At 45.2% G+C, this 27,469-nt stretch overlaps 1 protein-coding gene and 1 long non-coding RNA gene across 2 annotated transcripts in view; one reads left to right on the forward strand and one right to left on the reverse strand.

Annotated features, from left to right (window-relative positions):
- Positions 1 to 27,469, forward strand: part of LOC105480842 (slit guidance ligand 3) — a 639,820-nt gene that overhangs the window by 100,654 nt on the left and 511,697 nt on the right. The window contains exon 4 of the mRNA XM_011740022.3: positions 7,011 to 7,082. Within this exon, the coding sequence (XP_011738324.1) occupies positions 7,011 to 7,082 (72 nt within the window). The remainder of the gene's footprint in view (positions 1 to 7,010; positions 7,083 to 27,469) is intronic.
- On the reverse strand, positions 19,910 to 21,712 carry LOC112426494 (uncharacterized). The gene is made up of 3 exons (XR_003017838.2): positions 21,575 to 21,712; positions 20,871 to 21,036; positions 19,910 to 20,047 (listed from the first exon to the last, which is right to left on the reverse strand). It is a non-coding gene; the product is annotated as an uncharacterized lncRNA (long non-coding RNA).

A 27,469-nucleotide genomic window follows, 5' to 3' on the forward strand; every position in this document is an offset into this window, starting at 1 on the left:
AACAGCCCCGCATCAAGGATCTCTGCTCTTTTGACTCTCCAGAGTTCAAGTTTTTTGCCCATGATTTATACTGACATCTGTACATCTTCATAGTTGATGATGTCATCTCTGAACTGATGTTTGAGGCCTGCAAAGTTTGGTTCTGCCCTTGCCCGGAGCCTGTACCCATCATCCCTGGGGCTTGCTGGCCTGGATCAGCAGCTGGCAGGAAGCATTGTCCCTCTCCCTCTTTCCACTGGGAGTGGCATGGAGCTTCTGCTCTAGATAACAAAACTGCTTGGGTTCTTGTTGTTGAGACATGTGAGTGTTTCTGAAAGTACCAATAGACTGAGAAAGAATTCAGGCTGCCTAAGAAGCTGCCTGGGGAAGGGGAAACAATTGAGTTCATTACTAAAGCAAGCAGCCCTGGTGACCTGTAGGGATTAGCATACTTTGACTTTCTTCCTCCCTCAGGCCTGATTGGGCAGCTGAGATCCCACACCTCCCTGAGGAAAGAAGGGGACTTATATGCAGTGGGCCATGCCCAGGCCCTGGTGGCCCCTCACCCCTTCCCTTTCCTGAAGGAGGGGAAGTAGTGAGCCGTCCCCCTGCTCGCTTTGCTTGTCAGTGAGGTTGATACCTCTGAAAGCCGAGTCTCTAAGTAAAGTTTCTGAAGGACGAAGACAGACTCAGGCAGGCACTCTGGGAGCCCTGTTTACCCCCACACAGTGTGACTTCCCAGCTCACCAGGGTTATTGATTAATCAGGCTCCCCTAGCTGGCCTTTCCTACCTTTTGGCTTATTCACGAAATTCAGCAGGCCCTTCTGGAAGGTTCTTTGTGTGCCTGATGCTGTGTTGGCTACTGTTGGGACACAAAGGAATTTTTAGTTGTATTTCCCAGTTTTAGCCTTTGAAACGTAGGTGATAAGACAGTTTATAATGAAGGGCTAAATTAAGAATTCTCACTACACATAGTAGGTAAGAGCACAGGCTTAGCAGCAGGCACCTGGGTTCAAGTCCCACCAACTATCACATTGGTCAAGCTTGACTTTGGGCAAGTTCTTAACCGTCTTAGGCCGGTATTTCCTAAATATAGGGATGTGAAGAGCGCTGGCCCTCTGAGTGTTTCCATGGAGATTAAATGAGGTAGTGCATGTAAAGTGCTCAGTACAATGCCTAGCTCATGGTTTTAGTGTTATTACTAGCTGCTGCGATTAGTTGTCAAAACATATTTGAGAGATTTCAGTGTTACAGAAATCCTGAATCTAAACACACACCTTCCGCATGGTGTTCCTCCCTTCTCTGTTCCTTTCATTAGGGATTGGTAATTTGACTGATCAGTTACTCAACCTGGAGCCACTTTTCATACTCGCACTCCTGTAACTCCCTCAGTCCTCACGTACATCCTGTCACAAAACCCAGTCGATTGTACTCACCTCTCTCTCCTACACTTCAGCCACGCTGTTATCCTTAACCAAGTCTTCACACAGAGACGCTGGTTACCCAAGAACCCTGTGAACTGGTTTTCCTGCTTCTGATTTCACCCTCTTCCAAACCGGGCTTACTGCTACTCAGGAGATGTGTGTGTGTGTGTGTGTGTGTGTGTGTGTATTTTTTTTTTTTTTTTTTTTGAGTCGGAATCTTGCTCCGTCACTAGGCTGGAGTGCAATGGCGTGGTCTCAGCTCACCGCAACCTCTGCCTCCCAGGTTCAAGTGATTCTCCTGCCTCAGCCTCCCGAGTAGCTGGGATTACAGATGTGCACCACCATGCCCACCTAATTTTCATATTTTTAGTAGAGATCGGGTTTCACCATGTTGGACAGGCTGGTCTCAAGCTTCTGACCTTGTGATCTGCCCGCCTTGGCCTCCCAAAGTGCTGGGATTACAGGCGTGAGCCACCGTGCCTGGCCAGGAGAACTTTTGTAAAATTCAAACCAGAGTATCACTCCCTTGCTCAAACCCTTTCTCTGTCTCCCTCTTACTGTCTGTAAAAAGCCAAGCCCAAATTCTTTATTATGGATAAAAAGGCCCCTTGTGGTATGACTGCTGCCTAGTTGTACACCTTCATCACTTGTGTTGGCAGGTCACCTCTGCGTTCCAGCAATGCCAGCCTGCTTCCCAAATGCTCCTCTGTCTCCTGGCCCTCCATGGAGTACAGAGCATGTACTGCTCTCTCAGTCTAGAACTCTCCATCCCTGTCTCCTTAAGGAGTCCTAGTCATCCTTTAAAACTAAACTCAAAACCATCTTCCTTAGGAAGTCTTCTTTTAACAAGGACTGGGTTAGCTGCTGCTTCACTGTGTTCCCACAACACCTTTGCTTTCAAGATCATGGCAATTTTTTGTTTTCAGATCTGTCTTCTACAGTAAGCATATGACATTTTTAAAAGAAGGGACTGTATCTTATTCATTTTTGTATGTTCATATTGAAAAAAGTGACTGGAGAAATTAAAGAATGGATGGATGGGTAAATGGTGGTTGGATGGATGAGCGAGTGAATGCTTGGGTAGATGGGTTGATGGATAGATGGATGGTGGTTGGATGTACAGATAAATGAACAGTTGGATGGATGAATGGTTGAATGGATACATGGATGAATTCAATGAAGTGGCAAAAATTTCTAATTATATCTTACACCCAGGTACATCCAGAAAGGCCTTTAGTGGTTCCACAAAGACAAGGGCCTATTTCTTGGTGCTTCTCAGTTCTGGCTGAAAAATCAGTGTGACTTTGCAACTCAGCAGCCAGTTGGTTTTTTTACCTTTGTGCTCCCCATTGTTGCATTAGGAAGGCTGAGAAGGAGTTTTGATCTGAGCGGGAGAGGGAATACCTAGGAAGGCCTTATCCTGTCATTGCCCTGGCCCACATCTCGTTTGCTGACTTTTTCAGTTCTGTCCTCATATGAGTCGCATTCAGTCCTGTTCTCCATTCAGTAATCGTGAATTTACTTCCAGCTTGAACTATGGCAGGAGATCTCCACCTCTGGGCCCAGAGTAACAGAACAGCAGATGGCATGAGTGCACCGTGGCCAATAGCCACTGTCTGCACCCGGCACTTACCTGTTTATCAGGAGAACAGCACATCTCATTCTGTTCATTTTCCTGTTCAGGGGCTGCTTTCATAGCGGCCACATGGGAAGTGTACCTTGTGTACCTTATACAGCTTGGAGCCTTCATCACCTTTTCAAGGAAGACTTTCCAGGCCAGGCTGTTCACTCAGTAAATAGGAATAGATCCTGGAGTTACCTGGAAATACAGTATCTAGCTCCTTCTGATATTGAGAACCAGAGGCGACCTGCCCAAGCTCAAGTGGAACGGCCCCAAGGCTTTTGGGAGCAGAGCCCCACCCATCTGCCCCAGAATCCTCATTCAGGGTTTATGAAGCAGTGGGCAGCGCACAATTGACTAAATTTGGTTGTATTTTATTTTTGTCCAGCCACAAATACCGGCAAAAAACAAAATGATTCCTTCCCTTCCAGGAGCCTTGGAGCCAAGTTGGTTTTATTTTTAGCTTCAACTCTGGTTTTAGGGTTTTCAGCAAACTGAACACCCTACTCACTGCAGACAGCGGCAGGCTGGGTTTTAGGATTTTTGCCTAGACTGGAGTGTTGGTTCTCTGAATGTAACTCTTATAAGGCTTGTACAGCTGTGACAATAGAGGGTGGGTCCAGACAGACCCACATAGAGACCCAGTTCCTGCATTGGGGACCTCCAAGAGAGTTCCTTCTCAGAGAGGCCCGTGTACACAGAGCGGTTCATTGCCTTGGATGGGTTGCAGGAAGTGGCAACTGTGGATGAAAAGAAACAGAACAATTAAGAAAGGGAAAGGGATAGGGAGCTGTTATTTATTGAAAGGCTTCGAGTAACATGGTGGTTCAGAACTAGAGCTCTGGAGTCTGACCGACTGGGTGCAAATCCTGCCACTACCACTTCCTGACACTGTGGCCTTGGGGATGGCTTGACCTCCCCAGGCTTCAGGTTCGTTCTGTAGGAGACAGGATTAATAATGACACCTACCGTGAGCACTGCTGCAGTTGAGATCCTGCCTGTGTAGCGCATGACATGGCGTTTGACATGCATGTAGAACTCAGTCAGCACCATTATCATCACTGTTGCCATGCTCTTATTGCAGTGCTGAACACTTGCATAGACACTGTGTCATTTAAGACTCACCGTAACCCATTTTGCAGATCCAAAACTGAGGTCCAAAGGGCTAGATAGCTTGCCTCAGATCTCACAAGAGCACAATATAGCCAGACCTGTGCCCAGCCCCAGTGAATCCCAAAGACATCACATCAAGCCTTCTCCAGTTCCAATGGCTTCCACCTGTTATCACTGAGAACATGGGAACTACTTGAAACATAAAAATAGATATTGCCTCATCCTGCTCTTCCCAGAGTTCCCCACTTTTTTTTTTCTACTTTAGTGACAGAAACACACAAAAAGCAGATACTGGCAGTGGTCGAAGAGCACCAGGCAAAATCAGAGACAGACAGTGGAACGGTGGTTGCCAGGGGCTGGGAGAAGGAGAGACAGGGAGTTGTTGTTCAACAGGGACAGAGTTTCAGTTTTGCAAGATGAAAAAGTTCTGGAGATTAGTTGCTCAATGATGTAAATATACTCAACACTACTGAACTAACTACACTTTTAGTGTACAGTTTTTTTATTGCTAAGAAGATAAATCTCATGATATGTGATTTTACAGCAATTTTTTAAAAATAAAGAGAAAGCACTGGGCTAGGAGTCAGGCTTCCCTCAGCCGGGTACGGTGGCTCACTCCTGTAATTCCAGCACTTTGGGAGGCTGAGGCGGGCAGATCACTTGTGGTCAGAAGTTTGAGAACAGTCTGGCCAACATGGTGAAACCCATCTCTACTAAAAATACAAAAATTAGCCATGCGTGGTGGTGCGTGCCTGTGATCTCAGCTACTGGGGAGGCGGAGGTAGGGGAATCACTTGAACCTAGGAGGTGGAGGTTGCAGTGAGCCGAGATTGCACCATTGCACTCCAGCCTGGGCAACAGAGTGAGACTCCGTCTCAAGCAAAACAAAACAAGAGTCAGGCTGCCCCAGAGGTGGCCAGGGAATTAGAGCTTATCTTATCCAACTTTCCAACCTTTCCTCCTTGCCTCCTCCTAATCAGGAGTCTCGTAAATGGCATCCCTGCCCAATGCTTACCCACTCGCTGCATGGCTATCAGACTGAGTAGCACCCTCTTGACAGTGAGCTTATTATGTGAAGTCTTCAATGCTTCTCTCTCCCATGCTTTGTCCTGCTTGGCCTCCTTCTAGTCACTCATCCCTCTAAAGTTGTTGTCCATAGACCTAGGAAAAAAAGGGGGGTGGGAAATGGGAGCAAAATCCCAAATAGGGAAGCATGTTTGCTTGGTGGCAGGGGAAGGGGGCCAGGAGCTAGGGAGAAGCTCACCTTTTCTATTCCTTAGTTTGCTTAGCTCTCAGATGGGGATCATATAGTTATACCATGTAATAAATAGGACACACTCAATTCACTCTAAGTAGAAAAATTCATCAGGCTATGAACTGCTCTTTGGCTCTGAAGAATTCTGGGGACTGTGGGGTGTATGCTTTAACCATGGTTTAGGTGGCTTCCCATTTCCCTTGCTAGGCTGTGTCACCTCACTAGGGCAGAAGGGCATGGGGCTAGCATGCAACAGGGCCTCTCTCTTGGCCTAATGCTCCCAAGAAAGCAGCCTTCATGGAGATCATAATGGTGACTCTGTGTCACTTAAAAACTCATGTGGCCTTTCTGTGGGTGTTTAGCATTGACCATGCCTAAGAGAGACTGATTGGCTCTGTTGGCCAACATCCAATGTGAGCCATCCCTACTGGCCCACCTCATGCCCAGACCTTGGTTCCTGACCCAGCGCGTACTTCTCCATGAGTCCCAGTGGAGACGGTGATAAGGATCTATAATACTGTTAGGGGCTCATGAAAATGTTTTAATTTCTTCTAATATTGGAAGACAAAAATGAACTTTTGGGTAGAAATGTTATGTAATGTTAATATATTTGCATTTATACCAACATAGTTATAAAATATAATATGAAAAATTTTTTTGATGGAGAAAGCAGCCCACAAAGGCAAAATTGCCAAGGACCCACAAAACTCACAGTGGAACCCTACTCTGGTCCACAGAGCCAAGATGGCCAGAATTCCATTTTGTTCCTCAATCCAAGGGGATCTGCCATGCCCTCTTCTCTATTCCTAAAGCAACTGCTATCTGCTCCCATGATCACCGTTTAGGATCCTGAATATTTCCTCTGATATTTCATTTGTGGTTTCTTTTTCTTCTTTTTCTTTCTTTCTTTCTTTTTTTCTTTTTTTTTTTTTTTTTTTTGGACACAGTCTTGCTCAGTCACCAGGCTGGAGTGCAGTGGCACGATCTCAGCTCACTGCAACTTCCTGGATTCAAGCAATTCTCCTGCCTCAACCTCCCAAGTAGCTGGGACTACAGGCATGCACCACCATGCCCAGCTAATTTTTTGTATTTTTATTAGAAATGGGGTTTCACCATGTTGCCCAAGAAGGTCTTGAACTCTTGACCTCATGATCTGCCTGCCTCAGCCTCTCAAAGTGCTGGGATTACAGGCGTGAGCCCCCGTGCCTGGCCCCTTTATGTTTTTAGGGGCATATTTCACATGCTATTTCCATCACTCAGCAATAGCTACATGGAGCTCATGGCGAGAAAAGTTCAAAAGTCTTGTCTGGTCCATGGGAAGGAATATTGTGATCCATTAGTGATGTCTGTCCAAGATCACAGCTGATGGAGGTGTGGCAGCACAGTGCGTGTGCTGTGTTTTTACTTTTGACTGACCTTTGCTTTGCGTTCCCAGTCTGACTCTAAGCCCCACCGACAGGGACTATACCTTACATGTGTTGAGCAGCCCATACTGAAAGATGTAGAGAGTCTCTTAATGCCTACTGATTGATTGACTGATTGATTAAAGTGGTATCTGAATACATTTGATCTGGTTTAATGTCCCCTTGACATCCTTCCATTCTCTTTCCTCTTTAGGCGCCTGAACAAGAATAAGCTCCAAGTCCTTCCAGAATTGCTTTTCCAGAGCACACCGAAGCTCACCAGACTGTGAGTAGAGTTGCCTTGTGTTCTCTACCTTGTGCCTTGCCTGGCTTTGGTGATGCGGAGGATGTGGTTTGTGGAGCGCCGTGCCGTGTGGAGCTTGGCAGTTAGGCCCTGACATAGAGACTTGGAGCAGGGCTTTGACCTGACGTCCACCCCCAAACACTTCCAGGCCTGACTTCTTGCTCCTTCTCTCAGACATCGGCGGCTTGTGTGATCAGTGAGGACTAGTGATGTGTGGTAGTCGATCAATGGCCTTGCAAAGAAGGAGGAGATTTTTCCATTTACTGTGGGTCTGAACTTACTTCAGGGAAATTCCCTGAGGTGGGGTTTGAGATAGATTTATTCACGCGAGACTACCAGTGGTCTCAGAAGGCAACGGTTTGGACCAAACACGGCAACCTTATCACCTTGCTGGTTGGAGTAGCTCCTGCCTTTTCCTTTTTCCCACTTCCTAGCGCTGCCAGTCGAGGAACCCTGGGTCTGGGGGTTTATGATTTTGTGGGAAAAGGAAGAAGCATGTTGAATTTTGCTTTATCCTTTTCAGTGGTCCAGGGTAAAATGAGGAGAGGGGAGAGTTGGAGATACCTCTGTTATTCGGTGGGAGAGTTTGGAAGCCCAGGAGCTGGAGTTGCAGGTGACAGTGGAGACTGTGATTCATGTATTGCAGACGTCAGGCAAGTGCTAATTAAATTATTGACAGTGAACCCAAAATCATGCTGGTAGTGACTCAGTTCATGGGGTGTACTGGATTGCCCAAGGCTCACCTTTCTGAATGAAGCGACACAGCCCTGGATGGCTTTGCAGTCAGGTAGCAAGATTTACAGCCTGGCTGGGAAGACTCTAACATTGCAGGGAGCCTCCAACATTGTGGCCACCATTCTGATTCCCAATGGTTGCATTTAATGCCTACTTGTGCAGCCAAACACTGCATACAGGCTCTGGGATAAATTGGGAAACACGAAACACATGTCAGTGTGTGCACTTACGAAGGAGTTCTGAATTAGGAATATATATTTATATATGTCTATACACACAGCCACACACACAGAGACTATATACATAAATTTATTTTAAAAGGGCACTTTGCTGGAACAAGAACAGGCCAGGGTTGTCTGGTATTCCAGTCATGCAGTGGTCTTGCTTGCCTTCTGAACTTTGTCGGGTCTCCTCTTGCTGTGTGCCCCATTTCTCTGGCTCAGTCGCCCTAGCTGACTTTGCTAAATGTAGGAAAGGCTATACCCTCCTTTTTACTCTTCCAGTCTGGGTCTGCCTGGATGGGCATGGGGGCAGAGGAAATGTTGTTCAGCAGCCCGGCGGGTCCAGAAGAGCTGGATAAGCTATGCCAAATAGGCATACCAGACACCACCCTGGTTTGTAACATCCCCTGCCTTGTATAGCTCTGCCCTTAGATGCTCACATAATCACCATCTCTCCACCCAGTACTGCATTGCACCTTTCAACCTGCTCTTAACTAAGTACTGCAGCAGAGTATACACTATTCATCTGAGAAATGAGCATCCGTTTAAAGGCAAAGGGAAGGTACCTGTGAGGCTGGAATGCTGGACGACTTTATGTGGGTGGGGTCTGAGCATCCCAGCCGCTGCAGGTTTTTCAGGTGGGCTGGTTCTTGCTCACAGAAACCTTCCCATGGCTATCAGGTGATGGCCATTTTTTGCAGAGCTGGTCTTGATCCAGGCGAAGTAGGAAGTTCAAGTGGTGATAACGGGTCTCTGAGATTCTGGGAGCCAGGGACGTGGGCATGAGGAACCTATGAGTTATGTCCTCTGCCATGTCCTGAGAGAGCTTGACAGAGTCACTTTTCCTTTGGTATCTAAATATCTTCATCAGTAAAGGGAGATACCCTCTCCTCCCTTTTACCTACCTTGTAGAGGAACTGTAAGTATCCAGTGAGATCATATGGTGTGCATGTTTTTTTTTAAATTGCTGTATAAGTGTAAGCACCAAGGCAACTCTTATTACTCCTACAGTTCCCGTCTTTACCACCTCAGTTTCTGATCTCCTTTCTCTGGGAGGCATGAAGAGACTAGGAGTTGTGATAAGCATTGAGGTCAATTACGCTGAGCTTTTGCGTCAAGTCAGAGAGCTGCAGCTGGGAAGGCAGGGATGACATTTGGCTCATTTTGGTATCCGTCTCTTGCTGGGTCCCTGTCCGAGTGTAGTTTGGCACTTATAGGCGCTCAGTCAGTGATGGTTGACTGGGTAGATGAATAAATGAATGATATAGGCCTAAGGATAGAAACAGCGCCCTTGGCGAGCTTTGATTCTTTTATCCACTGTTCATTCATTTATTCGTTCGCTCACTCATTCAGTAAGGTTTTCCCTGCGTGTCTGTTCCAGCATGGCCTCTGTTCTGGGTGCTGAGCTGTAGACATGAAGGATGTCCAGTTCTCTATGTGCCCTATTATGACACACTTTGAATGGCTGCCAAAAAGCTGAGAGCTAAATATAATTTTTTTTTTTTTTTTTTATTGAAGCAGCTATATTAACCCAAGTTTGGGCTATAATCAGCAATCCCTTTTTCTCTCTGGGCTTGATCTTTGATTTTCCTTAATGGCCCTCTGTGTCTTTGTCTTATTTTGTCAGCCACTCCAGAGCCTTTTTGGAAGTAAGCAGGGTACAAATTAGAAATCAATAACTGTGCAATCATGAGTGTGTATACATATGCCACTGGCTCTGTTTTAAAAGAGCACTGCATCTCAATAGACACAGTGAGGCATTTTTCATGCTAAATGTGGGTTCTATGTGGCTGGCTACGCTAGAGTATGCCATGTGGGATAAACAATTCTTGATACTACTTTTTTAATTTGTCGTACAGGCAAAACTACTTAATATTTTGTATTTATCCAAAGAATATCTCTTGGAAAGTCTATAGTCATGTAATAAAAACAGGCTTTGAATAGTAATGAAAAGGGAAATAATATTTATGAGAACCTATGCTGTGACTATAACACCACTCACTAGCAAGTGACAGAAGTTAGTTTAGCCCAGAGAGGCAATATATTGAATCACATAGCTGAGAAGAGCAGTAGTAGTTATGAATGGCTTCAGGAACAGCTGGATCCAGGGTCTTGCAGATGTCCTTAGGTCTTCATCTTGCTCCTTCACTCCCTTGGAACCATGGACTTGTTTGTGAGCTAATGCAAAAGACTCAAAATGCACTAATTCAGAGATCCTGGTGAAGAGGGACTTGGTCAATGTTCCTGTTGGAAAGAACTGAGGGTAGACTCTGATTACTTAGCTTGGTCATATATGCCCACGTCCCAGCCAATCAATGTTGCTAATGAGATGGTGTCCTCTGATGATCAAGCTGTGTTCATCCCACTTGCTTAGAGAATGGGCTCCCCACAGTAAAGAGTAATTCTGCTATCAGAAGACAGAAGAAGGGATGTGAAATGCGAAAACAACAGATGTCTGCTAGTGTATTGAGCATCCACTGTATATGCAGTTCCCTGTGCTTTGAGTACTTTGGATCCTTACAATAGTACTTCCAGATAGGTAATAGCACTAGCAAACACGTTGAGTGCCAGGTGCTGTTCTGAGCATTTCATGTCTATTAACTCATTTGATTCTCCTGACAACTCTGTGGGATAGGCACTATGGTTAGTATTGTTCTATACATGTGAAACAGGTATGGAAAGGTTAAAGAATTTGAACAATATCAGACAACTACTTAGTGGCAGCACCAGGATTCACATTTGGGTAACCTGACTCCAGAGTCTGCATTTGTCTCTACTGGGAGTTCCCTGCCTAAGCCTCAATCAATGCTCTCATTTTATAGGTGAGGAAATTAAAGCTCAAAGTTTAGATTACTGCATATATATATATATATATATGTATATATTATATATCCCATCTATCTAAGAAGCAATACTGTACTGGGCACTTTGCCTCACTGCTTAGACTTAACCATCACAACGATCATGCAAAGAGAATCATTATTAAATCTATTTCTAAAGCTTAGGGGTATCTAACTTACCCATAGTTGTATAACTAGGATGCAATGGAACTAGGACTTGGTACACATCTGGGTCTCTGCCAATTCCTTATGTTTTCTAGCATACCACACTGCCATGCTAACTACCATGGGCAGCTGAAGTTATGCTCAAAAGGATTGGTGATGGACCTGTCATATATCCGAGGGTTTCCCTTAGGACTTTGCTGGCTACCCTCTGTGTACCCATCCTCACAGCCAGTACCATCTGACCCATGTGTGTATTAGCGGGGTATCTGTCCTCTTATGCTGTTCAAACACACAGAGCATGAGCCATAGAATCCCAGAAATCCCAGATCTTGGAGGTGCCCTGAACTTATATTGCTGTGGTCTGCAAAATGCCCAGTGAGGTCTCTACCATACTTGGGTCACTCAGTAAATATTTGCCCCCTGACATCCTGACATAGATCATGGTCAAGTGTGGAGACTGGGCTTCTGTTCTTTCTAGGCTCCTGCAGCACTTGACCCAGAGCAGAGGACAGGAGGAGGCAGTCAAGTGAAGGGGTTAAGGGACTGCCCATGTGTGTCCCGAAACCTTTGGCAAGTTACTTAACCTCTCTTGTCCCAGGTTCTTCATCAGTAACATAGACAATGGTAGAAATGACTTCTCCATGTTGTTGTGAGGATAAATAGGAATTATCTGGGGGAAAAAAATTGGCATTGAACAAAGCACATAGTAAATACTGCATGGAAGGTGGTCACGGCTGACCTTGACTGGCCAGCTGATGAGAGCAGTGCATACGCTGAGGCGTTGGGCTCTGTAGTATAAACATTGCAGCACCTAGGGAAGGAGTCCAGTCTCCAAATTAGAGGTGGGTTGGATGAGCACTGCACTTGGAGTGGGAAGACCTGGGTCGTCATGCTGGCTCTTCTACCTGTAAGCTGTGTGGCCCTGGGCATGTTACTTGGCCTCTCTGGGCTTCATCTAGTGAGGACAGGATGGAGCATGATCTTGCATGGCCTATAGGCTATTAGTTTCTCCCTTTGCCATCCCCTTCCAGGTTTTTCTTTAACCTACCCATGGGAGAGACAGTGAAGGATTTCTAGTTATTTAAAGGCTGACTGGTTAATATTGCCAGAAATTCTTTAGAAGGAGCAGAAGGCAAGATGCAAACAGTGATTAAAATCCCCTGCATGGCTGTGTGCAGTGGCTCATGCCTGTTATCCCAGCAGTTTGGGAGGCCAAGGCAGTTGGATTGTCTGAGCTCAGGAGTTCGAGACCAGCCTGGGCAACATGGTGAAACTCCGCTTCTACCAAAAATACAAAAATATAGCTAGGCATGGTGGCCTGCACCTGTGGTCCCAGCTACTTGGGAGGCTGAGGTGCAGGGATTGCTTGAGCCCTAGAGACAGAGGTTGCAGTGAGCTGAGATCACACCACTGTACTCCAGCTTGGGCAACAGAGTGAGACCCCATCTCAAACAAACAAAATATACCCTCTGTGTTTTACCAGATTAGAGAGCTTTTGTGGGGGCTGAGGGACACATGGTTCACAACTTTTTTTTTTAAGAATTTATCATTGCAGTCAGGAGCGGTGGCTCATGCCTGTAATCCCAACACTTTGGGAGGCCGAGGAGGGCCAATCACTTGAAGCCAGGAGTTTGAGACAAGCCTGGCCAATGTGGCAAAACCTTGTCTCTACTAAAAATTCAAAAATTAGCCGGGCATGGTGGTGCATGCCTGTCATCCCAGCTATTCGGGAGGCTGAAGTGAGGATCAATCGCTTGATCCCAGGAGGTGGAGCTTGCACTTAGCCGAGATTGTGCCACTGCACTCCAGCCTGGGTGGCAGAGCGAGACTCTGTCTCAAAAGAAAAAAAAAAAAAAAAGAAAGAAAAAAAAGTTTATCTTTGCCATATAAGGATGAGCAGTCCAAGGGGCTCCTTTCGGCCCATCTATCCCAGATTCAGGTTCAAATAGTCTGTTCCATATTTAAAACTTACAGCTGCCGCCGGGCGCGGTGGCTCACGCCTATAATCCCAGCACTTTGGGAGGCCAAGGTGGGTGGATCATGAGGTCAAGAGATAGAGACTATCCTGGCCAACATGGTGAAACCCTGTCTCTACTAAAATCACAAAATTAACAGGGCGTGGTGGCGCACGCATGTAGTCCCAGCTACTCAGAGGCTGAGGCAGGAGAATCACTTGAACCCAGGAGGCAGAGGTTGCAGTGAGCTGAGATCGCGCCACTGCCCTCCAGCCTGGTGACAAAATGAGACTCCATCTCAAAAACAAACAAACAAACAAAAAACCCATAGCTGCATAAGCAGTTGTACTTGCAGCCAGGTGGAGGGCTTATCTATTCTCCATCCCCTTCTATGAGGTATTTGACAGCTTAAAAAAAAAAAAAAAATGCCACTGAGGCTAAACCTGCTGTCATTCACTTGGGCAGTGGAGTTGCAAGTGACTTGGAAAGTTAATCCCCAGGCACCCAAAAACTATATGCAATGTGGCCAACCAACTTAGCCCCGAGTCACTGGCATTGTTATCATGGAAGAGCAGATTCCCCACCAGAAAGTTCAGCCTGGGCAACATGGTGAAACCCCGCCTGCTAGCCTGCTAGTTCAAGGCTGCTAGACTCCAGCTTCCAGGGAATTTGCTTCCCAGGGCTGAGTCCTCCTCTGAACTTTTATCTCGGCTGGTGCGCACTGCCTCTTCATGTTCACCATTTTCTGCTTTTATCATAGGTGTCGTGTGTACATGCTCCAAGCCCACACAAATTGGAAGCTGCATTCAGAACCATGATCTCATGTTTCTTTGAGGCAGTCCAATATTAAAGCAAGGATCAGAAACTTGGGAACCACACAGACCTGGGTTTGAATCCCCCCTTCTGGTGACCCTGGGCATGTGACCTCACTGTTTTCAGTCTTGTGTTGGTTAGCTATACAATAGGAATGCTAATCATAGTTCCTACAATAGCTTGCTCAGCTACCATCACACAATACCACACGCTGAGTGGCTTAAACTACAGAAATGTATTTTCTCACAGTTCTGGAGGACAGAAGTCCGAGATCAAGATGCTGGCTGGGTGGGTTCCTCCTGGCGCCCCTCTCCTTGGCTTGCAGATAGCCACCTTCCCTGCTGCCGCCTCATGTGGTCGTGCCTCTGTGGTAGCATACCCCTGGTGTCTCCTCCTCTTCTTATGAGGACACCAGTTATGTTGGATTAGGACTCCACCCTGCTGGCCTCATTTTAACTTGATCACCACTTTAACAACCTAATCTCCAATATGGTTATGTTCTGAGGTATTGGGATTAGGGCTTCCACATAAGCCTTTCGGGGGTGGGGGGCAGGGGCAATTCAGCCCTGATCAGTTCCCAAATGTGTGTGGTGTATTTGCTAGGGGTCAGGTGCTCTGCGAAGCATTTCACCTATATTCTCTCACTCCCTCTCAGATGTCAGAGGTAGACATGATATTATCCCCATTTTAGAGAGACCGAAACAGAGGCCTAGAGATTTAGACAGCTTGCTCAAGGTCACAGAGCCAGTAACTGGCTGAGCCAAAGTTGAAACTCAAGCTTGCCTGACTCCAGAGCCCACATTCCTGACCATGATTCCTGTACTGTACTACTGAGAAGTTAGTAACTAAAGTGCCAGGCGCCTAGTTACGAATTCAGTGAATGCCAGCTCCTTTATCTCTATGAAACCCTAAATGAGCTCCGAGTTGTTGAGTGACTGGAGCCGTGCACCTCTAGGTAGTGCTTTCTGCTACTCACAGAGCCCTTTGCAGCCACCTTCGTCTTCCAATTCAGCACTAAACTTTAAAACATAACTACATGCAATATGTGTCCCTATAAAACTCTGCATTGATGTGAAACAGTGCTATAAAAGTGAAAAACCAGTGGAGAAAACAAAAACCATACTACCCAGTTTTCCAGAGGAGTTGTTATCTGATGTGGTGAAATGATAATAGCACAACAGAAAAACCAATCCATCAGGCTGGTGGGGGGCTTCAGAGACTGCCCGCCTGCCTGAAGCTGGATGCAGAGACCTGCTCCCTTGTGTGCCGGCCCGGATTTCAGAGGCCAGAGATGGCAAGACCAGCTTCACCATCTCATACGTGGGGTGATGTTTTTCAGGGACACAACCACCCGAAGCTCATGGAAAATGTCCTTGCACACTGAGTCCCCATTTCCCGATTTTTCTCCCTGTTCCCCCAAACGCTGAATGCTGCAGTGAGGCCAGCCTTGTGTTTGTCTTATGGCACATGTCATCAATTCCAGGGTTTGTCATGCTTTTGAAGACAGGTTTTGCTTCAATCTGTGTGTGGACAGAGAATGGATTATGGTGGGTGCTGAGTCATTCTCTCTGTAGTATCTGAAGCCAGTACCAGGGATGAAGGTCTGGGAGGTGTCATCCCTCTCCTCCAATAGGATGTGTCCAGCTGAGCATAGAAGCCTGTGGACTTACCACAGAGTTGACAACAAGGTTAACATTTAAATGGCCTTGTAGATTCTGCGTTACAGAATTTTTGAGCTGGGAATAGCAATCTAGACCTGTGCTTCTGAAACTTTAGTATGTATCTGAACACCTAAGGATCCTGTTAAAATGTGAATTCTGATGGTGTGAGTCTGGAGTGTGACCTAAGGATCTGCATTTCTAACAGATTCCCCAGTGATGGTGCTGGCCTAGGACCACAGCAGAGCAAGGACCTAGCCTATGGTTGGTTTTCAAACTTAGCATATAGAAGCAAATCTCTTGAAACGATGGTTAAAATGCTGTATCCCAGGCCACACATCCAGGAAGTCTGGTTCATTCGATTTGGAATGGACCAGGGGATTTGACTTTATAAATAGGCACCCTAGGTGATTTTGTTATGTGTCACTTAGGGGCATACTTTAAGAAACATCGATCTCATACGGCCCCTGTTACTTTATATATTTTGAAGGAAGGAACCAAACATCTTTTGAGCACCTAATGTATGCTAGGTGCCTTATGTTGATGCCAGGTCCTTCAGTCCTCCCAAGAATCCTGCAGGAAAGGTGTTTTTAGGTCTGCTACACTGATGATGAAACTGGGCTTGAGTTTCACTCACTCACCAGAAGTGAAGCCAGGTCTCTCTGACTTTCTCACCCTCTTACTCCCTGTGAGTTTTTCCCCTACCTTATGGTGTTCTTTCTATGCAAAAACACATCTTGAATGAGAGAGAGATAACAATCGTAAATTTATGAAGCTTTCATGGTTCAGTATTTTGAACTTATATGCTCCTATGAGTATATATGAGCACATGCTCCTATCTGAGATCTAGGATATTAATACTTGAAACATTGAAAGAAAAAGATTTATAGACCTAAATACATGCTAGCAAGTAGACCTTTCTAAATTCCCTACGATTTGTCAAAGGCAGAGTTGGGTTTTACGTTTTTTGTCTCTTCAGCCCTGTGGACCAGCAGAAGAGTTTTCTAAAGTGATCAGGCAATACTTGTACTGAGAAGTACATTCTGCCAGCTTGGAAATTGTTTTTAAATTTTTTTTAAGAAGGAAAGAAAACCAAACTGTGACTTTACAATGCTTTGGAATTACAGAATATGCTTGTAATTTTTACAATTCTGCACAGACTTCTTTGCCACATCTGGTTGATATTACTGGCAGGGATATATGGGGGAATAAACCATGGGCTGGAATGTGAAACATCCCACAAAATGAGTTTCTTATAGGTTGCTGCATAAAACATTTTGAATCTCCTTCTCTTTGGAAGGGTGGCTTAAGTGATTTCATGGATTTAGTATTTTCTTTGGTTTGAAGGTAAGGGTTCTTGCTGGTTTACGTGGTGGGCCTTCCAAGATGGTTTTCTGAAGATATTTGTATCATCCCAGAGTCATGCCATGGACCAGAGTGAGAAAAGCCATCCTTTAAGGAAATCAGACCAACCTTTGTTGAGCAGCACTGGACCATTAGAGATAATGGTGAAATCTAGGACCAACTGAATCACTCACTGCAGGAAAGGAGGAATGTAGGGAGAAAGGGTTGTATGTGTAAGGGCTTCAGAAAAACCTCCTAAATCTTAGCCCTGGTGGTACATTGAACAGCTGATGGCAAGACAAGCTCACCTCCTTGCACATACAGCTGAAAGCCTTCATACATCAGTACACTCTCCTTTACTACACATGAAAATAGTGAGTTAGGAAAATGGAAAAATAAAACAAACACCCAGCTGATACTTGGAACTCAGTCAATTCCCTGTTAACATTCCTGCCCCATTTCTAGGAAGAGAAGTGTGTGTCCGGGGACAACTAAAGCATTGTTGAACACCTACTGTGTGTGTGTCACTCCAATGTGCTGGTGGTTGGGATGCTGAATATAGAACACAGAAATGTCTAACCTGAGCCCAGTGGGTGTAAGTGTGGGCTTCTTGCCACCTGGCTCTTTCTCAGACTTCCTTGGCTGGGACCCACCTGCGGAGTTGAAACTGTGACAGCTGAGCCCTTTCTGCACAAAACTAGTGCTGCTCTCAGCACCCTGTGACATGTGGTGGGGTTGGCCAGCCTAGGCAGGGTTTTGTGGCATCACCAAGGGTGCTGAAATAGTCATCTCTTTGTTAAGAATGAGGACCAGAAGCCAGCCTTCACCCATACCATGGGTTCTTCATTCTCTTTATCTGGAGTTAGAAACTATCCATGGAATTAAATATCAGGGAAATACTGCATTGTATATAGAAAAATAACAACCTTTTGAGGTGAGCAGAACCCAAACACACATTCTTCAGTTGTCTGAATGATGCAAATGTACCCACATCTAATAATCTTGAAATATTTGTTCTTGAACCACATTCAGCATCAACAGAAACATTTCTAAAGAGCCTAATTATCTCTCATTTTCAAGCAACATTTGGGAATCCCTCCAGGGGACAAATAGTATTTTAATTTGATGCCCCAAATTCTAGCATAATTTCAAATCACCAAAAACATCTGTAACTTTGTCTTTCTTCTGGCTTTCCTATGGACTCAGTATCCTGGATTTGAACATTAAATTCCGTTTGTAAGGTTTGTAGTTCACTTACAAAGTCCTGGAGGTTGAGGCCTGTAATGAAAGTGTTGACGCAATATTAACAACAGCAAAGCTATGATAACACAGCACTGTCCAAACCAAATAGAAATGGAGACATTTAAGTCAATTTCACGCTCCTTGCCTGAATTTGGTGTGCTGGACCTGAGTTTTTGATTCATGGTTTAGAATAATATTCTAATGTTTTATTCATGATGTTTCTTTCTTCCCATCATTCCTTTTCTAATTCTCCTCACCCTGCTTATGGTGATGAAGCCTGCTTAGAAGTGTGCCCCGCCGCCCCTTGATTAGCACTGCCTGTTGCATAGCCAGAAACTCTCCCCACGGTTGGCCAAGTGGAATATCCTGCTATTGAACTGATGGTTTGGCCTCTCGGTGTGTCTGGGGCTCTGGACTTGAATTTTTAGTCAACGAGTCAGCTTTTGATTGAAATAAATGTTGAATCATGCCAACATTTCTCCAGATAAAGGGAGCATCTTGACTTTTGGAGGTAAAAATGCTCAGTCTAAAGAAGAAAACTGGATTTTGAAGAGAGTACAAGGATAACCTAGGACTAATCTCCTCTATCTCAGCCTCATTCCATTTGGGATTCATGAAACTGTGTTGTGGATCAGGATGCTCAGATAAATCTAACTTCAATAATTGTTTTTGTTTTTTTTTTTTTTTTTTTGAGATGAAATCTCGCTCTGTCACCAGGCTGGAGTGCAGTGGCACGATCTTGACTCACTGCAACCTCCACCTCCCGGGTTCTAGCGATTCTCCTGCCTCAGCCTCCTGAGTAGCTGGGACTACAGGCATGTGCCACCACACCCAGCTAATTTTTCTGTATTTTTAGTAGAGACAGGGTTTCACCATGTTGGCCAGCATGGTCTCGGTCTCTTGACCTCGTGATCCACCCACCTCAGCATCCCAAAGTGTTGGGATTACAGGTGTGAGCCACTGCACCCGGCCAACTTTAATACTTTTTAAAAGATGAAAACCAATGTTAGCAATCTAGAGAGAAATGCAGAATCATCAGTTTTCTTGATATCATTGCTCTAATAGTCTTCTTCCTATATCTATCTCCCACTCTGAATCCTTATTGTTAAAAGCACAGGCACATACACCTAACATACCATGCACACACACATAAAACCTTCTCTCTATAGGAGAATCCCAGACCAATAAATGAAAATCCTTTTTGGGCTGCTGAATCAACTCACAGATATAATTTCACTTTAGTGCTAGACACTGACTGTTAAATTAACTCAAATTATTGGGCAACGCTATGGTGAGATATTAGGGATTAGAAAGGCAGCCACAGTGATGGTTGAGAGAAGCTCTTTGACATCTTGGCTCATAATTGGTGTTTTTGGTCCATAGAGATGATAGTGGCAGATCTGTGTCAGAGACGGTAAATTATTCCTGTAAATGTTTTCTGGCCTCCAGGGAGAGCTCTCTTTTCCCTGGAAGAGATGTGCATGGGTCAGGCTTCCACCTGAGACCTTCGCGGACTTTCATTTCATGTTAGAACTCATAGCAGACCGTTGCCAACCACCAGTTCTCAAGGGCGTAGCTGTTGAACAACATTATCTTAGGAAATAATTGTTAGGTGTTCCATTGCTAATGGTATTCTCTGCAGATCATTTTCCCTATGTGTGACACTTCCTTTATTTAAATAAAAGTGAAGGATGGGAGATCATTAGGTCTAATGGGGCTGGAAAAGAAGCAGCAGGGAAAGACAGAGTTGCCCAGGGAATATTCTGTTCTCCAGTTCCTCCCTGAGTAGAGGGCTGTTGATGTGAGTGATGTGCATATTGGGTAGAACTTGCCATCTCTGTCTTCACCATGCATTACCAATGTGTTCACCACCTTTTGTCTCTGTTGCCATCACCGTGGACCAGCAGTCCTTCTGGCTGGATTTCAAGGACCTCAGTAATCTTCCTGCTGCGTCTCCTATTCCTGTGTTGTTCACTGTCAATCGAACAGCCGCCATTAGTGTTTTAAGGCAAATTGAATCTCCTCTTTCCCCCAATTAAAAGTTCCAGTGACTTTACGTAGTCCTGAGAAGAAATCCTAAGCTCCTGCACTACATCATCTGGCCCCCTGGTACTCGTCCTAGTGCCGTCTCACGCCACCCTCCCCATGGACACCACACCGAAGCATCATGAGCCTTCTTCCTGTTGCTCCAACAATTGCATTCTCTTCTTGGCTTTGCTGTTCCTTCTGCCTGGAATATGCTGACCTCAAATGTCAGTGTGGCCAGATCCTTCCTGAAATTCAAGTCCTGGCTCAGCCATCACTTCCTCAGAGAGCCCTCTCCTAACAACCCTGTCTGCAGTCATGGTCCCCTTCCTTATTGGTCACTGTCTACAAGATGATCCTGCTCTATTTTTTCATAGCACTTATCACTACCTGAAATTATTTTTGCTCATTTATTTGTTTACTTGTTTGTATTTTGCTCTTTCATCCCCCCAGTAGATTGTAAGCTTCTTGAATGCAGGGATTTTATCTGTTCTGTTGACTCTACAGTCAATCATCTACCACTGCATCTAGCACATGGTGGGGACTCGCTACACACTCTGGAAATGAGCAAATGAGAGAAGGAACCTGGTCTCTCCAAAATCTGCTATTCCCTCTCACTATATGGTCAAAGGTGCCTTTTGTTCCAAACCAGAGCTCTCTCCTCGTTGCCCTGCAAAAGCCCGGAATGACTATTTAACTGCATGTGTGCGCGCACACACACATATGCTCATGCACACTCACACAAGCACACACAAATGAGAATAAAACTAACCCAGTGTGGGAGGATTTCATACTCCAACAGTGGGTCTCCCACCAAAGAGAAAGAAACAGCCCATGCTAGAATCCTCTTCAAGCAGATGTGAGCCAGTGCTTGAGACTGAGAGCTGGGGAGGGGAATGTTGTTTTTGATGCTGTTTCAAAGATCTGGGAATAATATTCTGCGATACAGTGAAATGAAAAGATAAGCTGTGTTGGCTTCATCTCCAGGCCTCATTGATTTTTTGACTTCTAATAGACATTGAAAGGGATTGTCTAGCTATTGGAAGCCTCAACTTAGTGAAGGCTTTACAAAAATAACCTGTGGAGACTCAAACAAAAACCAAACCTTGGTCTGGAAAAAAAAAAAGAAAAAGGAATAGGTTTCACTAATTTATTGAACATTGACCTAAACTTCCAAATTATTTTTTTTCTTGATCTGAGATCTAAACCAGAGGTTGTTTGAAATACCTCTGGTGAATTAGTCCAGACCTGAAATGAACCATATCTTCTAAAATAATTGAACCAGAGCCACACTGGTGCAACAAAATATTAATGTTTTCCAAACTAACTCTGAGACACTCGGGCTTGGTGTTGTATAAAGCTGTACCACCAACCTACTGTTTGTTCTTCTCCTACATCCTGCCCCCCCGCCATCCCTACCTGTCACTTCTCCTTTCTGCAAAGCTACCATCATTCAATCATGGGCCCGTCACCCACCTTGCACTGAAGAATGTAAGCTCTCGAGACTCTCTTTATTTGCTCAAGAGCAATAAAGTCAATGAGAGAGGCTGCTGTTAGGAACAACCTGACTTCATCACTATCTTTAATCCATGTCATAAGAAAGAGAAGAGGTGTCTTATGAGTGAGGATATATTTGTTAAATGAATCGGGTCGGGGGGAAGGGTTATAGAATGGAAAGAAAGGAAGAAAACCTGAAGAATGGAAGAAGGGGAGGAAGGAAGAAAAGATAACAGCAACAATAAAATTAAACAGGGAATGGGGTGCTAAAGATAGAGATATGGTAATAGAAAGGAAAGAAAGAAAATAAGAGTCGTGTGTGTGTGTGGTGGGGTGTGGTATATCTCAGGTTTGTTTTAGTCTTTTTCTGGCTCCTCCCAAGGCAGCTGGAAGAATCTCTGATCACACATGCGACTCTCCATTCTGTGCCAAGCTCTGTGTAAGCTCTTGTCTCTACAGCAACCGCTCAGTGGGTAAGAAGCCACCTTCATAGAATGCCAGAGCTGAATGGCACCTTCTGGAACTTCTGTCGCAATGCCCTCATTTTACAGTTGGAGAAACGGAGGCATGGAGCAGTGCGGGACTCACAAACCTCAGCACTCAGATTTCTGGTTTGTTGCTGTGGGCACAGCCTAAAGGTACCTGCTTACCTCAGCCATGATTTTTCATTAAGCGACAGGGGGATCACAGAAGACAGAATCTTAGCTTACAAGAAGTAAAAGATTGACGCTTCCCTGGGTTGGGCCAGCTGGGATAGCAGTTACCTTTTTAAGAAAAGGATGTTTATGATACTGGTTTATGATTTGCTGCAGAAACTAAGGATTAGCCATTCTCACCTGTAGAAAAATTGTGAGTGGTTCTACCAAAGCACTAGGACTGCCTCCACGTGGTTGCTGTCATGATGTACTTTTTTGCTTAAAGAAGGGAACTGAAAGGACAAACCTCACATGAGAGTGATTCTAAGGAAAGAATCAACAGAATAGTCAATCAGAAGGAAAAATTGGAGGATGACTCCCTAAAGATTCCACCCTGCTATTGAGAGAGTGGCAGTGCCATCCAAAGGAAGAGTGGCAGTGCCATCCAAAGGAAGAGTGGTAGTGCCATCCAAAGGAAGGGAAGAGAAAGGGAGTCTCCTTGAGGTGGGGGTGACAGAGACTGCTTCCCAGAGCTCACAGCAGTTCCAGGGAAGACAATTCATTAGGAGCCCAGTCTCCACCCTCTAGGCATTTGAGAAGTTAAGAAGCTAAAGTCAGCTTTGTATCAGCATCATTTTCTTTTCCATCCCAGATAGCTACTTCTCCTTTATAAGGAGCCTTTGTATTTAAGAAAAGACCCCAGCCTGGTACTTAGAATCCCACAACCACTGAGGACCTGACCAGGCTTTCCTGGTGGGTAGGGTCACTGCCCCCTGCTTGCCTACCATATATAACTCATTTACCTGCAGCTAATTAGCCAGACTCCAATGAAGAGTCCCAAATTGCTATGCTAATGATGGTAGCCCTCCCCTCCCAAGAAGTGCTGATTTCCCTGCTCAGCATGAGGGACTTCAATAATATCTCTTTCCAGTGATATAATTTCATTCCTCCATGGGATGCTGCTTTGGTCCTAGTTCACTTAGCACTAAATCTCTCGTTAGATACTCTCATTACTTAATCTTTTCAGGCCCCAGATCAGCCCGGGTCTCTTATTTATTTATCTGGGGCCCTGTTTACTTCCCTGTTGTAAATTACTTCTGGCTCCTGGCCGTCTGATTGCTGCAGTGATAGACTAATAGCTCAGAGCTACTGCATTTGCCTTGTGTGATGAGGCAAATAATATGCTTAACTTATGGGAGAGAAATGCACCCTCCATTTATTTCAGTGGGGGAAAATATTACTCAGGGGAAAGGGCCAAATCATTTACCTAATGGCTGCTGGTGGAAGTCGATGTAATTACTGACAGAATTATGTGAAACAAATTGTCATGCCCATAAATCTAAACCTCCAGTTCTCAAAGGCAGAGGGAGGATTTCAGTGGCTTGCAAGGGCTCTGCCTCTGGAGCCCTCGAGGTGGATTTCTAAGAGGGTGCTGGCAGAAAGAGGGAGGTTGGCCCTCTGCTTTGCTTGGCCAGGGGCATGCTCTTCACCAGCTCCAAACCCAAGGCTGGGCAGACTGCAGCCTGTGAGCCAGTCCAGCCCACTGCCACCTGCTATTGTAAATAAAGTTTTATTGGAACACTGCCACACCTATTTATTTACATATGATATATGGCCCCTTCTGTGCTACAGGGCAAAGTTACATAGTTGTGACTGAGACTATACAGCCCCCAAAGTGGAAAATACTTCTAATCTGGCCCTTTACAGAAAAATGTTGCTGATCTCTGATCCTTATTCTACCAGAAAAAAACATTGTCAAATATTTTATATGGAAATGGAGGGATTAATTTAGATCACTCCTCTTAACGTCTTTCAAACAATTCAATGCCATAGCAAGGAAATTCGAAAGGATCTAGGATGGCTGTCACTTAGTCTGTATTGCTTCCACCTCTATTAATTGCATCTTTTCTCCACAGACTGGTGGCTAGTATTAGAAACCCATTTGACGGAAGAGAAAATCGAGACTCTGAAGGTGTTTTAGGCAAGCTCATTCAGCGAAGAAATCGCAGACCTGGCATTCATACCTTGCCTGTCAGCCTTTAAATTCTACCTTCTTTCAGGTAAACCTCGCTGTTTCCTGAGAAAAAGAAGGAAGAAGGCATTGGCCTTCTTGGGGAGGACTTATCCAGGCCTTCCCTCTCTCTGCAAAGGAGCTGCTGAGAAGAGACATGTGAGCAGCCAAGGCAGAGGCACTGAAAGCAAGGGGAGGAGTAGGGGGAGACTTGGTTTCCTTCAATCTGCACTCACTGTGGGCCTGGTGGTGGAGCAGGCCCGGAAGTACTTCAGCTGTTGGGAAACATTACAAATGTTTATCAAACAACAACAGAAAAGCCGAAGAGAAGCAGCCCTGGGTGATAAAGAGCTTACTTCATGGCCTTTGCTGCCTGAGCAGTGCTGACTGCTGGAGAGAGAGCAAGGTCCATCTGGCTTCCTTATGGGGGACGTGGAAGTCACCAGCCCTGCTGCAGCCAACATGGAAACATAGTTGTGGCTCTCACACCCTGCAGGAGTGGTTCTCTAGGCTTTGGGGTAGCCTGGGGCCAGATTCTGTTGCCCTGAACTTTAGAACCGGGTGTAGGAAAGGTGGTGTGCAGGAAAGGCCTGCAGGTGTTACCAGCTTGTCTGTGGAAGCCACAGACATCTCAGGGTGAAAACAGGGACCAAAATACCTCTTGCAAAATAGTCATTGGGCTGTGAACCTAGGAAGACGAGAAGATGTAGTGGAAATGATAGTCAATAACACAACCACGTAGCAGCAACTATCATTTGTTGAATGCTTACAAAGCACCAGGGGCTTTAAATGCCGTCATCTTCAGAATCTCATTTAATCTTCATAATTATCCTGGGAAATGGGTATTACCATTTCATTTATTATAGAGGAAATGGGGCTCAGAGATGATAAATAATTTGCTCAAGCTAAAATTTCGATGGTGGCGCTGATAACCCAATCTGCCTAACCCATTAACTGTTCTGTGTACTAGGAGTGGGAAGAGGGGAAACCACAGAACAGATATGAAGTCAGACTACCGTATCCCACCTCCACCACATAGGCACATAATTTTGTTTTTCTGAGCCTCAGTATTCACTGCATAAATGGATATAGCAACTGCCAGAGTTGTGGAGATAGTCAAGGATAATGGTGTATTGTAAGCATCAGTCTATTTTCTGACTCATATTAAGAGCTTATCTGGCCCGTCTTCATTTTGTTCCTTCTTCCCATGACTAAGACACAGACCCAAGCTTTCCATCACGGCCGTCATTGTTCATTGTCTACGGTATTCCTCTGAGCTCTGCAGGAAGTGGGATCCGCAGACCCACCTTCTGCCTTTGAGGCATTTGCCATCTAAAATGAACATACATTTATGGAACACACAGTCAGGAGCCAAGAACAGCCAAACAGTTGTGAAAAGAGCAAAGGGTATTTTCATCATATGCATGTCAAAGGGAGTTGCATTTAAGAGGAAGATTTTTTTTTTTTTTTTTTTTTTTAATCATTCGTCTTTGTTGAGCTTCAGCTCCATGGGTTAAAGAGCAGAGAGAGAGAGAGATCTGGAAATATGCAGGGGGGACAGGTGAGGACAGGCTGTCACTTTTTTTTTCTTTTGATCACACTGGGAAAGCTCTTAGCTCAGATATCTCCTCTCCTGGATTTTTCATAGATTGTGACGTACTGATGAGTTGGCCTTCAGTAGAACTTAAAATGAAAGAAAATTAGCAGTGTTTTGTACTATGTGCTGGGCAGGTTCTTTCTCCAGCATCCTCAATTTATCTTCCCAACCCTATGAGGGAGGGTATTAGTGGTATCCCATCTGATGTCAAGGGAAAGAGTTTAAAGAACTTGTGATCTAAGAGTTAAGAGATGAAGACAAAACCAGAACAAGAGTCTTTCCAACTTGGAAGCTGATTGTACATATCAGATGCTCTGTCTTCACTCTGAGAAGGAGAGATGCTCTCTTCACTTCCTCTACCTTTCTAATGTCACCCCAGCTGCCTGGAAAGAAACTCTAGGAATTATCGCAGGGGCCGTGTGTGGTCTCATGGGGTCTGATTACTTCCATCCTAGAGGAACTGGGTTTTTTAGGACTCTCAGGATTATCATTGACAGAAATTAAAGAAATGCAGGATGAGGGAAAATGAACCAACAAGCAACAACAATGGCAGTGCCGAACCTTGAAACAGGATGGCCCGAGAGACTCCAGGCTCAGAGCCCACTAGGTCTTGTCTCCATCCAAATCTCACCTCTGCATCTTGCAGCTTCTTTCAGGTGCCTTCGTGATGGAGCCCTGGCAGACTGGCACCATATCCTTACAGGTTTGTAACCAGAGAAGAGTCTTCTCTACTGTTTGTACCAGAAAACCCTCAGGGAAGGACTCCTGTTGGGCCTGGCTTGAGCCACATGCCTTTCCTTAGACGCTTCACTGTGAGTGGGGCCTGGGGTCTTGGATGAGCCAAGTGAGCATCACATGCCCACCTTTGGTTACTAAAGAAAGGGAGATGGATTCTAGGCATACAGAGACTGGAGCAAACACACCTCAGCCAGTAGGAGCTCTGAGCAGGATGCATGCAAAATATGACAGTCAGCCTTCTATCCAGAATGCCAGACTTCTTCAAGCCCAAAGTCAGGCCCAGAGTGCCATACAACTTAATTCCCTTGTCCTCTGAAAACAGGGAAAACACATCTGCAGCTATTCTCAGGAACGACCTCAGGGAGCTACAGATAGGCATTTAATACAGTGGAGGAGATGTCAAGACTGCTGTGGTAACTGCCCGGGTTAGAACATTTGAAATCATAAGACTGGGAAAATAATGTGAGGAAGGAATGTGCACTCAGGAAGGGCATGCCCTTGTTTTCAGATCTAGGAGACAGCATCCTTGAAGCTTGGCAAGACTATAGGACAATCAAGGGACTCGATGGAATTCTAGATTTTACCTCTTCCTTTCCCTCCAGCTTTCACTCGTTACATACTCCTTTCAGTCCTAGCCTTTTGCAGTTCAGTTACCATGTTTTCGCTTCTCTGCATCTTTATGCCTTCTCATTCATACCTGGAACCATCCTCTCACTTTCCGCTATCCAACTGAATCTCATTCTTTGTTGTTTTTGAGATGGCGTTTCGCTCTTGTTGCCCATACTGGAGTGCAAAGATGCGATCTCAGCTCACTGTAACCTCCGCCTCCTGGGTTCAAGCCATTATCCTGCCTCCACCTCCCAGGTAGCTGGGATTATATAGGCATGTGCCAC

The sequence above is a fragment of the Macaca nemestrina genome, chromosome 6, assembly GCF_043159975.1.
Source record: "Macaca nemestrina isolate mMacNem1 chromosome 6, mMacNem.hap1, whole genome shotgun sequence".
Taxonomy (NCBI): domain Eukaryota; kingdom Metazoa; phylum Chordata; class Mammalia; order Primates; family Cercopithecidae; genus Macaca; species Macaca nemestrina.